The 15,292-nt window shown below is 36.3% G+C and overlaps 1 protein-coding gene across 3 annotated transcripts; it reads left to right on the top strand.

The window, feature by feature from the left end:
* Positions 1–14: 14 nt before the first annotated feature.
* On the top strand, positions 15–10,529 carry LOC115423137 (tumor necrosis factor receptor superfamily member 14-like). 3 transcript variants are annotated; one of them, XM_030139887.1, is made up of 8 exons: positions 18–949; positions 1,096–1,188; positions 2,974–3,099; positions 4,665–4,823; positions 4,987–5,071; positions 9,333–9,472; positions 9,583–9,612; positions 9,697–10,529. In XM_030139887.1, exons 1-7 carry the CDS (start codon positions 913–915, stop codon positions 9,609–9,611), a joined length of 669 nt encoding a protein of 222 aa, XP_029995747.1. In that variant the 5' UTR covers positions 18–912; the 3' UTR covers position 9,612; positions 9,697–10,529. The 3 variants fall into 3 exon arrangements, with proteins under 3 accessions (XP_029995746.1, XP_029995745.1, XP_029995747.1); XM_030139885.1 differs by having other exon boundaries at positions 16–1,188; XM_030139886.1 differs by having other exon boundaries at positions 15–1,188; positions 9,583–10,529.
* The last annotated feature ends 4,763 nt before the right edge of the window (positions 10,530–15,292 follow it).

Raw genomic sequence — 15,292 nt, 5'->3', positions numbered from 1 at the left:
AAAAAAAGCACAAATATACGGTGATTTTGGTGTTTCTGTTAAAAAAAAAAAAAAAATCGTTTTGTTTTACATGAGCACTCATATATCACCAGAACCTGACACCTGCCTACACCTGGTCAGCCCACCCCCCAAAATACCAATCTTATCAGCGGCTCATCTGATCTGTTTGCGCAGCCGCACTGGCACCGGTCTGCACCAAACCCGAGGAGCTGCAGGGAAAACAGACATGAAGATGAGGAAAAAGTTCAGAGAGAAAAGAGTGGCAGCACAGACACGGACATCAGCAAGAACATAAAACACCCCTGGCCACAGCAGCTTTAACCACCTGCCTGAGAGTTCGAGCCGATGTTTAAGGGACGGATGTTTAAGGGACGGATGTTTAAGGGATGAATGTTTAAGGGATGGATTCAACCTATGGATGGGAACGAATGTGGCGTTCACTGGGTGTTGGACATTATAGTTCTTAAAAAAAAAAAAAAAAGCCAAAGCAAATAAACGCAAAAAAACAAAGTCTGGCTCCGAACTAAACCTCAGTTGCCTAGAGTTTGCAACAATTAGATGAAAAAGCAAAGCAGTGGACAAGACAAAACAATCGAAATTAAGCAAACGGGATTTCTGGGTGAACATAATATTACTATGCGATCAGCTGATCATCTGGTTTAAGTAATAAAAAGACATTTATTTCAAAGACTCAAACAGCACAGAGTTTACATCTTGGACGCAGTAAGGCCACCATAATTGCTGATACTGTTCTATTGTTTTTAATTACACTGCCGTAGTGTTTTCTACATATTTCCATTGAAAGCAACACTACCATTTGTTTACCATCTCAACACTTACAGTAGTAGGGAGTTGGATTTTTATGGGAACCGTTTAAAAATGTCGCATTAGAGGATTAATTCGATAGATACCATGTCAGATACCATGTTTTTTATATTACTTTTCTTTGGTGAGTGATCCTACAGCTGCCGTACCTTATTATTACTTAAAAGTTCAAGGAAAGTCGGTATGCTAAAGCTAGCTTAAATATGGGCCCTGTTCACCAAAGCGAAAAAAACAAACACAAACTGGACTTATTGTTCCTCTTTTTTTCAGGGTATGTCGCTGTCTTGTCGTTACCAGCTTTGTGCTGTCGACCGAAGGAATATTCCACGGCAGAAGGACAGTGCTGTCCAATGTGCCACGAAGGTACATATTCACAGAAAAAGCTCGTAGTGACTAAAACCACACCCAGCCCATGTCTTCTGAATGTGACACTAACATACTTCACATACATTTATATTAATATCCCACCTTGTAACTGAAAAGCCGAGCGACATTAAAGTTGGACCTTAAACAGAAATGTAACTAGAGCGAACAGAGATGTTATTTTTGTTACAGCAGAACAGGACTCGAAGTTGCCCTTAAATGCGTCACAAAGGACCTAAAGTGTTTATGTCTAGTAATGTTTGCGGAAGGACGTGGAATCATATGTAGAAGGACTGTGAGTCTACTGTTTGTTGTTAATTTACTTTTCGTTTTTAACCTTATTCTTTGCCCAAACTAGCGTTACTTCCGCTCCTTATTTTATTATTATTGTTATCTTACTTCTGTTTCAGACCGGAAGTCACTTAAATATTTACCATTTCTTTGCTTACTGAAATCATTTTTGTCTGTTATGTAAATTTGGTACATGTTGTGAGAAGTCCTTTCCTGGCATTAGTCATAAAGTCCTGGCTGATGCTTAGGTTATTGTGCCCACTCCTCAGTTTGCTTATTATGGTCTGTTCTGTTCTCTCCACCCCGTTCTGCTGCTGTTTGATACTGTACCTACTTTGTTTTAAAGCAAATGTCTTCTTTTTGTCACACTATCCCAGTGAGGTTTCCATTTTTGGTTTGCACTCTCCTTACTCTAGATTTCTGTACTGATTTTGATCATTTATTACTGAATTCAATGTTTCCATTATTATATTATCAGTATTATTACTTCTTCTAATGTGCAATTGCCTGTTTTACTACTGTTTCTATAGTTCTTATTTTCTTATTAACTTTTTTTCATTTACTTCTTCCTATACATGTCTGCTAATTCTGCACTGTACATATGGTGCTCTTCTGCCATTGGAACCTTAATTTCCTGGAGGATTCTGCCCAAGGGATCAGCAGAGTTCTATCTAATCCTAATCCTGCTGTTTTCCTTTTTAATTTCCTTCTTGTCTGCTACAGGGACTACAAATGGAAATGAGCATGAGCACAGTAATCTGGTACAGAGCATCTCTACTCTGTGTTTAATTTTTTCTGTAGATGGTCCCAGTAAAATAAGATAGTAAACTAATGAAACTAACTCTAATGTGAATTTATTATTAAGAGTTCATGCAATTTCAAAGCCTGCTTGAAAGAACTGGTACAGAATAACTAGAGACAAGACGAGTGTATTTCCACTGTCTAAGCTGTAGACATACAGTGTAGCTAAACTTACATTCATTCATGGCTCTTCACAATATTAAATGAGTGAAATATCTGACCCCAATTTTCTTTCTTTCTTTCTTTCTTTCTTTCTTTCTTTCTTTCATTCTTTCTTTCTTTCTTTCTTTCTTTCTTTCTTTCTTTGTAAAAGCGGACATTTTTTCCTTGCAGCTAAAACAGGCCGGTTCAACACACTCCAAGTCTAACCCTGTACTATGACTTACTAAACATAGTAACTTCATACTCACCAGTGTTGAAGAAACGCTGCTATTTCAGCATCAAATTTTAGAGTAAGTTTCTGCTTGTTGCTATAGTCTTCTAACTCCTAATTAATATGTGCATTTCTGTAATTTAAGTGACACATAGTGACTGACTAAATACTACTAAAGGAATTACTGGAAACTGGTACATTTCTGACATAAAAGTTTTTTTACTCAAAGACGGTGAAGAACAAGGAAACAGATGATTATTCTCTGCCCAGTTTTCAGACATGTAAATATTTCTTGTGTGATGTGGTGTTGTCTTTCTCAGGTACAGTGGTCCGTAAAGACTGCACCTCACAGTCGGGCACACGGTGCATCCCTTGTGACGATGGGACTTTCATGAACAAGCCCAACGGCCTCGCTTCATGCTTCCACTGCAGTGCCTGTGACTCTGGTAACTCCAACATCCTTCTACGCTAACATCCAGAGTTAGAACTGATAGAAGTAGCCATTTAACTTCAGCGGTCAAAGTCCAGGCTTGGAAATGCCCTCAAAGCAGTCATCAGTTGGCCTTTGAAGAACATTTCTAGAATCAGTTTGTGTGTAAAGTCATAGTGTGAAAACTTTTAAACTATTCTTACTTCAAATCAAAAACAGTAGACTGGACATAATGAACAAGAATTTCAATCTCAGATAGTTTTCAGTCCATTTTGTGTTTTATATCATCATTGTCTTGTTGAATAGCAACTCTGATTGCTCTCAATTTTTTTAGATATAATGTTGAGGTGGTTGTTGTAAAATAAAATGTGTGCAGCATTAAATCAAAGACACTGAAGGAAATAGGCACCAAGTCATGAAATCACAGACTACAAGTAAATTTTTGTCACTTTCATCATATTATGTCTCTCATATAGTTTTGTTTCTATGCCATTTTCATCTTGTCATATCTTTTATATAGCTGCAGCTATCAATTATTTTGGTAATTGATGAATTTATTGATTGCTTTCTATGATTCACTTTTAAATGATTATTTGAAAATGTGAAAAAAAATAGAAAAGATGTGAAACAGACATGTCTGAAAATGACAACTTGTCCTTTATTCCAGAACAAGCTGAAACAACAACCACAAAAAAATGTAAAAAATAAAAGGATATATAAAGAAATATTCAAATAGAAATAACAACAATAACAGTATAAAAGTATATGTACAAATATCTATAGATATACAGGAAGAATGACAATAACATAAATGAGTATAAACAAACAAATGTAATGACATTTATGAACAATAAGTGCACTGTACAATACATTTAGATCCAACTTATTAACAACTTAAGATGGAACTAACATACAACTGTGTGTTGTTGATCCTGGCATCATGTGGATCACAATAAATGTCCCTGTGAAACGCAACAGTGGAACCACTGTTGAGCAGCAGTGAAATTAAGGAAATGAAGCTTCGATTTAGCAAAACTGCAACTGAATAATTTTTGAAAAATTGATTTGAGTCAATTAATTGTTTCAGCTCTAATCTTTTATGATGTTTGTAATAACATCTTTTATGTATTTTACTTTGTTTTAATCTTGTTATAATTTTCACATAGCACAATGAGGCAAAAATAGAAGTAATGCATGATGAGTTCTATTTGAAAAAGGAGTAGAAAATATAGATATTTTAGATGTTTGCATTAAAATGTTGGGAGCAAGAAGAAAAAAACCTCAAAGTAAAAAACACCATACTACAAACTCTGAAGCACATTAATAGTTATTACCTCACACCTCTGGGTATATCCTGCATGTTCAGAAAGTATTGATTGTGTATTTAGATGTAAAGGTTTTGGTTTAATCATAAGCATAGTCCTAGCAATAATTAAAAAAAAAAAAAAATTCTGTTTTTACTCTGTAAAAATAACTGTGGGTTACGGGTGATTCCATCCCTTCACCGTTGCTGCATGTTGTCCCATATTCTCTACATCTGTTTCATCTGTTGTTTTCTTTCTTTTTTTTTTTTTTTTACAGTTCGTGGTCTCCTTGTCCAACAAACATGTACATACACTACAGATACAGTATGTGGTGTTTTAGATGGATATTTCTGCAAAAGTTTCACAGAAGACTCTGGATGTGATTCAGCACAGGAGCATAAACCCTGTGCAGCTGGTCAGAGGATTAAAGAACCAGGTACCAAAAGACAAAGTGGACAGACAGAGCCCCTGCTTTATTGATCTAGCGAGGGAGGGTGTGTTCTAGCAGCACAATTAACAATAGACTAAAAATACAATACAATACAATGGAATGAAAACAGAACATGATGTACTGTTGTTCTCTGTTGTGTCTGCTTCAGGGACCAGCAGGACTGATACAGTATGTGAAGACTGCCCGCAGGGGTTTTTCTCAAAACATGGCGTGAACTGCACACCTTGGACAGTGTAAGATATTTTAAGTGTATGATTTGTAAGTATGTAAGTGCTAAAAAAGACTTCTCCATGACCTTTAGAGGTTGTACATGTTTATTTATTTATTTGTTTATTTGTCTGTTTATTTGTCTCAAACTTTGAAGTAAAAAAATAAAAAAGAACTAAAAAAAACCCTAAAAGCAATAAGTCAATTACATATGCACCCATCAATGGTCATTAATCACAGAAAAAGTAACGCATAGAATAAATTTAACATAAGTGTATATATGTATCAACTCGATCACAGTTTGAGAAGGGACATAAAGAAGCAAAGGCTTATCTAGTCCTGCTCCTTCCTTACTTTCAGTGTCAGATTAATAACCAAATATATTTCCTTCATCGGCTATCTGTCACATTAAATTAGATAACATGGAATAACTAGTCAGAGCACCTTTGTGTTGGTTGTATCACAACCATTCTGCCAGAAATAAAATAAACAAATTGAGACTAAACTATACAGGGTATAATATGTAAGCCCCAAACTACGTATGAACCCATAAAAAACAAATAAATAATAAAAATGTGAAGTTGTAGTCAACCCATGTCACTGTGCTTCCAACCAGCAGCAAAAAAAGGCCAAGGACCTATGTCAACATAGCTTTTTTTTTCTGAGAGCCACCTTTAATTACCTCTTGATGTTTTTAATTTTGATGAAATTTTTAGGAAATGTTGATACTGGCACAAGGAACAAATGATTCAATTTTGGTGGTGATCGGGGGGGTGGCTGATCTGCCTTGGCGGAGGTCTACGCTCTCCGAGTGCTTTTCTAGTTATATATCTGAAAATGTAATCCTTTGTTTCAGCACCATTATTTTTTATGTTTACTGATCTGATTTCCATAAGTCCATGCTGTTCAGTGTGTGTGGCTTAGGATAAACATACAAATGCTGGAAGTTAAAAAACATAAAAGTCTTTACCCTAAATTTATTTAGAATAGAGCTTTTTCCATGAAAATCATTCATAAACTGAGGGATCCTTGGTGAGCTGGTATGAAATCAGAAGTACAGAACACAACTGAGTCTGATACTTTGTTTTACCAGTGATAATCTGGCTTATTTACTTTGAAATGTTCTAGTGGTGTTTTTTTTTCCAGATATTTCTATACATTTTTGGGTTGCTATACAGTATACATGTTGCTGTAAGAAGAAATTCACATTATCTCAGGCTTGGAAGTAAAGGTGGACCAATCTCTACAACCAACTCCTATTCACGGCCTGAGCAGACTCACAGATATACAGTGTTCTCTTTGTTTTCAAGTCACTAAAAAGAAGCCTGTGGAAAGTATCATTTACATCTAAAATGAACAATGTACTTATCACTAGAAGAGGATTATTTATTCAGTGTTTTTGCATGAATGATTCCGTCCGAAGCTTTTTGATCCATATACAGTCTGCACTTCTGTAACTTACCCACATTGATCAAAATGTGGTGTTGAGTATTTGTTGATAAAGGTATCCACAGATGTCATTTTTTGTCTGGAGTAGTAGTAGTAGTAGTGGTGGTAGTAGTGGTGGTAGTTGTAGTAGTGGTGGTGGTGGTAGTATTAGTATTAGTTGTAGTAGTAGTAGTAGAAGTGGTGGTAGTAGTTGTAGTAGTGGTGGTAGTTCTAGTTGTAGTAGTAGTAGTAGTAGTAGTGGTGGTGGTGGAACTATTAGTTGTAGTAGTAGTGGTAGTAGTTGTTGTTGTTGTTGTAGTAGTGGTAGTAGTAGTAGTGGTGGTAGTTGTAGTAGTGGTGGTGGTTCTAGTTGTAGTAGTATTAGTTGCAGTAGTAGTAGTGGTAGTATTAGTTGTTGTTGTTGTTGTTGTTGTTGTTATGTAGTAGTGGTAGTAGTAGTAGTGGTGGCAGTAGTAGTGGTAGTATTAGTTGTAGTTGTTGTAGTAGTAGTGGTGGTGGTAGTGGTGTAAGAGTGTATTTAGTGTTTTTATTTGGTCTGAGAGGAAAGAGCTGTAGAAGGAAGTTGAGTATTAAAGCTGTAGGAGAGAAAAGAGCCAGAATCTGAAAAGCTTCTCCTTCCATCTGACTAAATGCTTAAAGACTAGATATAAAGATAGATGGACGTGATGCTGTTTCATGCCACTTTAGAAAGGGCAAGCCAGTTTCCCAAGCTTCTCTTTTGCACCTTGAATAAAAACCTGATGAGACCTGATGGGTAATCCCTGCTGTCAGTCACATATTTAAACCACTATTGGTCTGAGATACTTCCTGACTTTTTTTATATCCTGAAAACATAATCCAGAGAAGAGGATAAAGTTCTTGCTTCCTCTCAGACCACTTTAACATGATGTAAAGTCAAGCACTACAGCTTTAAATGTGGAATTAAGTGCAGAAAGTTGAGAAAGTCAAGGCTTTCTGAGTGTGTTTAGGTTGTGCTTTTAGGGCTGGCCAAGGGAAGGTTAACATCTAGATTGAAAAAAGTACTTTTAAAATCACCTTTTGAAGACTTGCTGTATTTTCCAGACTACAGAGCACACCTGAATGTAAGCCGCACCTGAATATAAGCTGAACCCACCAAATTTTAAAAGAAAAAAATATTTGTACATATTTAGGCCGCACCTGACTATAAGCCACAGGTGTCCACGTTGTAACATGAGACATTTGCACAGACAGATGGTAAACAGACAGATGATTTAAATATTTATTTCCATACCTTGACTGTTTTTTTCCAAACAGTGGCTGTAACTCGGCAGTAAACAGCAGTAACACAGCTGGTTAAAAAACACAGAAAGTCATTTATCGCTATCTTCTGCTCATTGAAACCACTGCAGTTGTCTTCTTCAGTGTCAGAGTTGAACAGCCTCAGAAAGGCTCCATCACACACCTTCTACGTCTGTTTTTCATTGTCACTCTCAAATGCACTTCTGTGCTGCAGCTCTATTTCCTTCTTGGACAGACACATCCATTGCTGTGAACTTAAAAACTGCATCATATACATTTCTTCGTGTGTTTTTCCATGATGAGGGTTTGTGCAGAATGATTGTTCGAAGTTCAGCTTAAAACTTCTCCTCTTCATCACCTCTTCCACCTGTCTCTCGCTTTTGTGCTTCCTGCTAGAGCGCCCCCTGGAGGACGTTAGCCCATATAAGTCTATACTAGAGCTGCATCGTTGTATAAGCTGCAGGGTTCAAAACATGAGAAAAAAGTAGTGGCTTATAGTCTAGAAAATACAGTATATATTTTGAAAGTACATTACTTCTAGTTTCCAGCACAAGTTTTATTTTTTGGAAGATGTTTTGAAAATACATAGATGGCATTTTATTCAGCATAAATGTATGTTTGCATTCTTTGTCCATCAGTGCAATTCAAAACATAACTGCGATCCTCTTCTATTGGACCCATATTATACTTGTGATAAGTTGTAATGTCCATTTAGAAACCTTTTGTTACTCTTTTTACAGTGGTTACAAATACCTAATAAACTGAGATAAATATAGGTTAAAATGTATTAAATGAGTTTATTAAGGTATTTGACTTTGTAGATATTATATATGCAATGTATATACTAATAAATGGCTAAATAAACAATTGAAACTTGTAGTTCTTCTCCCTTGTCCGTCCATTATCGAAACAGCAAAACTCTATTTTATGCCCTTATATATTGAAAAAATACAAACTCTGTACTGTTTTGCAAAATAGATACCCTAAAGGACCAACAGTAAAGATTTTACAGTTTTATGAAAATTAGAACCACACTTTAAGGCAGGTTTTCTAAAGTAGTCAAAAAAAGATGTTAATTTTCTAATTATCTGTTACTAAGGGTTTTTTTTTTTTTTTTTTAGTTTTTTTTTTTTTAAACCAGAAAATTAGGTCAAAACATTTTTTTCAGTCACACATCTAAAAGCGCTCATTATCCCCTGCAAAATGAGGTATCATTCATCTTTCTACCATAAATAGTTATGAAAGGGCAAATTAAAATGTAGTAAAGCTGTCCATCCATCACAGCTTGACTGGCCCCTTTTGTGTATTCCTGATCACATTCATTGCCCGCTGGTCCTTTGAGCTGCCTTTACATTAAGCAGAGGATCATTTGTTTTACTCCTGATCTCATGCCTTTCTGTTTTCTCTGCTAAATGCAACGTGTGCTGCTCCATGTTTTTGACACTTGCACATTCTCTGATGGAAATGTGACATCAGTGAACACCCTGATAAAAAAAAAAAAAAAAAAGAGAGAAAAGTGATTTGAATGTGAATTGCACACAAAAGAATTAAAAGTGTTGAATTACTTCTGTCCAACAGCTGCACTGAAACCCAAGTGAAGACGAAAGAGGGAAGCTCAGCGGAGGATGTTGTCTGTGCAGCCTCATCAAGGATACATACTTTTTTAATTATACCTTGTGTATTATTGGGCCTAACAACTGTTGTATTCATTGTACTAGGTTAGTGCTTGTTTTCCTCCTTCATTTGACTCATTTCTGTTTATTATAGTTTTATCTCTTGATAAAACACATGATTATTAACTAAATGCTAATGTTTCCTCATGCTTCAGGATGCAGACTAAAGACTAACAAACAATGAGGTATGCCATTTTGTTTTATCTTGTTTAAATATGCAGTTTGGGAGTTAACACATTCACTCATAACATTGTTTTTTTCTATTACAGTGGGCGACGTGCCATCATATAATGAATGCTTGAAACACAGCACTAGTGGAGAAGAAATATTCAAGGGTTGACCAAAATTACAAAAAATATTTTCTTCTTTCTAGGTGTAAATGTGCACTAAGGGCTGGTTTCAAAATGAGCTAAGCCCCATAAACCTCTGAATTCACAGCAATAATGCTACTAGCTTGGTGCCTTAGACCGTCGTGTTGCAGGACTTGAAACTTCTGTCTTGGTCAGTACTATTTTACAACTGCAGCTGTTGGGACATCACTAAATTTCCAATTGCATTTTCTGATAATTTCCCTAACCTGGTTTGGAAAAAATCATTTAAATATTTATTTTTGGTGTAAAACTTTTAGCCAGTTCTTGGGTTATCTACCATTTCCTGTCGCTGTATTGAGTGATTGTTCCACCGGTTTGTGTTTATTTTATTTATTTATTTATTTGTCCTTTATTTTGTCAAGAACAGTCCTTTGAAAGACAAGAACTCTGCGTCCAGGGAATCTTGTTCAAAATGGGTATCTTCACATGTACAATCCACTACATCAATAACAGCTAGCATAACAAAGAAAGAATGGCAGAAAGTAAATACATGTAGTTCAAAATGTGTTTATGCTGACTGCAGTATTGTGCGGGTCATACACTAACTTCAAAAACATACACACCGTCCTAGCTATGCAGGTCAAAAGTCACTGAAGCAACCAGTATGTCTGTTATATATCTGCTAATTCTGCAGGTACAATTGGGTTGTGACACCGTAACTTCCTAAACTCAAAAAGGAAAAAAAAAACATGAAATGAAAGTTTATAAGGCCCTGAAACATTTTAAGTAACTGCAGTCAAAAGCTGCAGGCAAGGAATTTTCTTATTCTGTTTGAATTCTGCTCTCATTTACGCATATTTTTGCCTTTTAAAACATAATTTTACAAGTCAAGAAAGTCACAGTTTGTTTTAAAACTGTTGAAGTATCAGGCTGTGAAAATATAGAAATAGAAAGGCTGTTTTTGTTCTATTTCTATGTTTTCATATGTACAGTATGTCTCAAAGTCTTAGAAGATGTCATTGTTGCTCCGTCATCACGGTGTGTTCAGGGTCTATAGATGTTCCTGCTGCTTCAACACGACCAAACTGGTGGTTTTTCACCTCTTTTAATACTTTTTCCACATTCCTCATTGAGAATGAGATGAAATGTGTCAGGGCAGCAGGTGTTTTGCAGTTTAACGTAGATTAGTGATTGAGTAGTTGGATTATATTTTTAATGTATGTTGTGGACCACTTCACTGCCCCATATATAATTTTATATATGGGGCATATATATATTTTATAATATTTAATACATTCCTTAAGATTTTAGACAACTGTTAGGCTGACATTCACTTTAGATGACTTGACTTCTAGATGTGGTAGTTTTTCTGTTGTTGTGTATTTGTGCATGCTGTACTGTATTTGTCCAGCAGTCACTGCCGAAGTGTTCTGAGCATAGCAATTTGATTGTAAGGCTATTGTATTCCAAAATTACCAATATCTCCCAAAATATTGGTCCCATCAACTTGTCGTTTTCACTATTGTCTTCCTTGGCCAAAAACCATAAGTGTGACAGACTGCAGCAGTCAGCTCTTTCTGGATTTTGTGTGATTCCCGAGACACAAATCAAATCAGATTTTATTTATTTATCATCAAATCATAACAAAAGTTATCCCATCACATTTTCCATATAGAGCTGGTCCAAACCAGACTCTGAAGCCAGTTTACAGAAACCCAACAGAATCCTCCAGGAGCAAACACTTGGTGGCAATGGAAGGAAAAACTTCCTTTTAACAGCAGAAATCTGGAGCAGTACCAGACTCCTGGAGGATGGTCTTCTGTCATGACCAGTTGGGGTTAAAGAGAGAGAGTAAAGGAAAAGAGAGAGAGAGATTGAGAGGGGGAGAAAGGGGGAGGTAGGGGGAGACACATGGATGCACAGCAAACTGAACTTGAACTGTTAAAAAGTAGACCAGCTGGTGTTAGTGTAATTACCATTAGCTAGAATGTCCATAAATGTCCACATGTCCATAACTGTTCGTACTACAGTGTCCCAAAAAACTTGACCTCATTTGAGATGTCCATATCAGAGTGACTATATGGTCAGGAGAAATGATACTTAAGAGGATTTATTTTGGACATAAAATGAATTATTCTACAAATTTAAAACAAAAAATTATGGGGGATGATAATTTTATAACGTTCCAAAGTTATTCCCAATGTTCATCGTGTGCGTCGCTTGTGATGCAGCACACATCCAGACGGTAGTGGAGTTCCATCCACACTCGCTGCAGGGTTAGGGCTAAAGTTAGGGTTAGGTTACCCTTACCCTGACCTTAGGGTACCCTAACCCTTAGTGCAGGTTTCTAACAAATTCATGTTCACATTTGACTGAGTTTGAACTTCAACACACAGAACACCTTTTCTGTTGCAGTAAACAGCATGTCTGTTCCTGAAAGCAGAACAATAAACAGGATTTCACTTTTTTGAATGAAAAGAGCAAACACATTTTAAACAAATTATTAGGTGATGGAATGGTGTAAAATTTTTTGGGACACCCTACCCTGTACTACTACAAATACAAGTATTGATAGTGGATATACTACTACTGTAACTGTTAGTACAATAATAGAAGCCTCTGCCATCTATGGAACTATGTAATAAACACTACGTGGATAAGTGAGTGGTGACGATGAAGGCAGGAGACAGCACACACACAGAGGCCACCTGGCTTTTATATAACATAGATACCACATGTTATACTCTACACTTCTACCTTTCTACCTGGTCTGAATGAACACAAGCTTTGTACTGACCAGCATTCACAACAGTAGACTAATAATACTTCAGGAACATTCCATGTTGGATCTTGTTGTCCCTGTGAATACAGTTGAATGAGTATGTCATCTGTGTGATTGTAAAATTGTTAGTGTGTGGTTATGCCTTCTACAGTTTGCTAACTTAATTAGTCACTGCACACTTCTTTTTCATGCGACATTATTATTTCCATGTTCCAGTGTGGTTTTAAGATTTTTCTAACAAGGTGACAGTTGCAGTTCTTGATTCTGATTGGCCAAGTCGTGTTTAAAGCTGTGGCAAAATTTGATTCAATTCAGTGAATGTGGTCGAGTGGTGGAGAGAAGATAGAGAAGGAAGAGAAGAAAGAAAGGAGGCGCTAGAGTTAACAGTAACTATTTATGTCCAATAACCTTTGTTAATGTATCGTGATGAAACTCTTGCTGCCTTATGTTAATGATCCCTTTTCTTTGAAGGTAATGCCGCAGAAGTGATTGGTTTAATGCTGTGCCATGCTGCCTAGAATGTGGTCGTTTCCATGTCACAGCCATGAATCAGAACTGTAAATGTAAGGATGGAACCTGTCCAAAGAATCTGGACACTATGGAACTGGAAAGGGCCAGAAAAGAGCAGTCCTACAGAAAATATCATCATATCACACGGCTTCAAAGTGCACTTAATTGCTGAATTCAGATAAATGTTAGATGTTGTCCAAATTTGGAAGCATTCCTTCTTTTTGTTTTTCTTTTAAAGCATTTAAGCATTTTTTCTACTACCAGTGTGTTTTACTGGGTAACCATTCTGCTAACCTACTGAGAAACTGCACTGCTTGGCTGATTATTTGTTATGAAGCCATTATTTAGCTATTTTTTTGTTGTGTGTTTATTAAATCTTATGTGATTTTAGAACAGCTGAGGGGTTGTAGGCCACTACTTCCCCTTAGGTGTTCTAAACCCATTATGTATAACTTTGTAAACCAAACAGCATTGTCTTCTTAATAAATGTGTTTCACATGCAGTGGTTTGACTTTTTCTTTCTACATTGTGTTAGAATTCACTAAATAGGCCTAGAGAAAGATATATAATTTTACAAATGTTCTGTTATTAATTTTAACCTTTAAAGGTATAATGTTCAGAGATGTACATGTTTTTACCCCTCAGCTTAACTTCAGGTCGAAGGGGTATTCAACAACATAATCACATTATCTGAAGAACTGACATGTCTGTACTAAATTTATACTGTGCATGCATCTTGGCATGGAGCAGAAGTCTATTGGAAATGGGTCACCTTCACCTGCTTGTTCAAGGTCAAATGACAACGACATAATCACATTATCTGAAGAATGCATTGAGATTTCCACACCAAATTTACACAAAGACAATCTAATGTCAATTATAGGGCAGTAACTTTCAACAGATCTTACACTGTGTGGTGGAGGGGTATTAAAAACGCGCAGCATGTTATGTGAATTACTTTATTTCCAATGTGTGAACAGAGCTTATATCTCAACAGCTGTTTAGTCAGATGCAGCCACTCAGTTCATCCTTGAGTCTAAGGCAGTATTTTTACAAAATTAGGAAAAGAATACCTCATAAGAACGGAGAAACATGAGGTCATCCAAATTATTTAGTTCTTCCAAAGATCCTCCATGTAAAAATACAGTGTATTTCACACTTGGCCAATAATATGGAATGCTTCACTTCAGGTTTCCCATGTAGGCATGGTCTTAACCAGGGGTGTCCAGTCCTGGTTCTCGAGGGCCGGTATCCTGCATGTTTTAGATGGATCCCTCTTCCAACACACCTGATTCAAATGATAAGCCTATCATCAAGCTCTGCAGAAGCCTGATAACGACCGTCAGGTGTGATGGAAGAGGGGAACATCTGAAACCTGCAGGATACTGGCCCCTGGTCTTAACAGTTGAGAATATCATCTGGATGAATGAAACAAAGGTCTGAATAACATAATAGTACACAAATATGGTTTCAGTGATAATTGACATTTTGTCGGAGTTATATTGTTGTTTTGCATTTTTTTTCTTCTCTCAGGTGAGATTTGTGTCCCAACATCACATTAGAGTTTGTTTGAGGCTTGTCTCTGCAACAAAGTCCACATCTGAAAATGATGTCACAATGTTCCGAAGATATTTGGATTGTGAAAATGGGTCTTTCAACATGTTTAAATGAAAATGTTTCCTTTCATTCAAACATGTTTAAAGATTTATTTATTTATTTATTTATTTTTCAAAAACAGCATCTCTAAATGTCTTAAATACATTCAAAACCATTGGCTCTTTTTTATTTCAATACCCCAAAAATAGATTTCTTCAGGACTCAAATTTACACAGACATATCAGATACTTGTGGTCATTTTGCATCTTTTATGGATGTGTAACGCACATAGACTCAAGGATCTTAGGAAGAGACTGTTGTTCCAAAATCTTTCATATTTGTTCCACCGAAAGTGTACCCTCATGAAATTAGGAAACATCTACGTGATGCAAAGGACAAAGACAGTGTCTCTTTATCTGCCCAGGAGCCCAATAGAATCTAAAGAGCTAAGGTCAAAACCCAAACTGCTGGGAGATGAGGGGTTCACTACATTTTAAAAAGGACTTACCACTTGAAGTCAGTGTCGGGGGAACACAACAGGAGAATGAAGAAAAATTTCACCAAGAGAAGGGTTGAGTTTTAAAAAAGGTTAGTCCAGCATCTGGTTTATTAAAAACAGCAAAAGTTTACAAAAATCAAAACTTGTGAATTATCAGAGAAGGCAGT

This window comes from Sphaeramia orbicularis, chromosome 7 (assembly GCF_902148855.1).
Source record: "Sphaeramia orbicularis chromosome 7, fSphaOr1.1, whole genome shotgun sequence".
In the NCBI taxonomy this organism is placed as follows: Eukaryota; Metazoa; Chordata; class Actinopteri; order Kurtiformes; family Apogonidae; genus Sphaeramia; species Sphaeramia orbicularis.
The sequence above is the reverse complement of the archived record's forward strand: the minus strand, read 5'-3'. Positions and strand labels throughout refer to the sequence as shown.

Bases quoted from the DNA above. Each gene is read 5' to 3' on its own strand.
- LOC115423137 (XM_030139886.1), top strand. From the start codon at position 1,029: ATGGGCCCTGTTCACCAAAGCGAAAAAAACAAACACAAACTGGACTTA. The intron at 4,824-4,986 runs GTACCAAAAGAC...TGTCTGCTTCAG, and splicing joins TCAGAGGATTAAAGAACCAG to GGACCAGCAGGACTGATACA. The intron at 9,473-9,582 runs GTTAGTGCTTGT...CTCATGCTTCAG, and splicing joins TGTTGTATTCATTGTACTAG to GATGCAGACTAAAGACTAAC.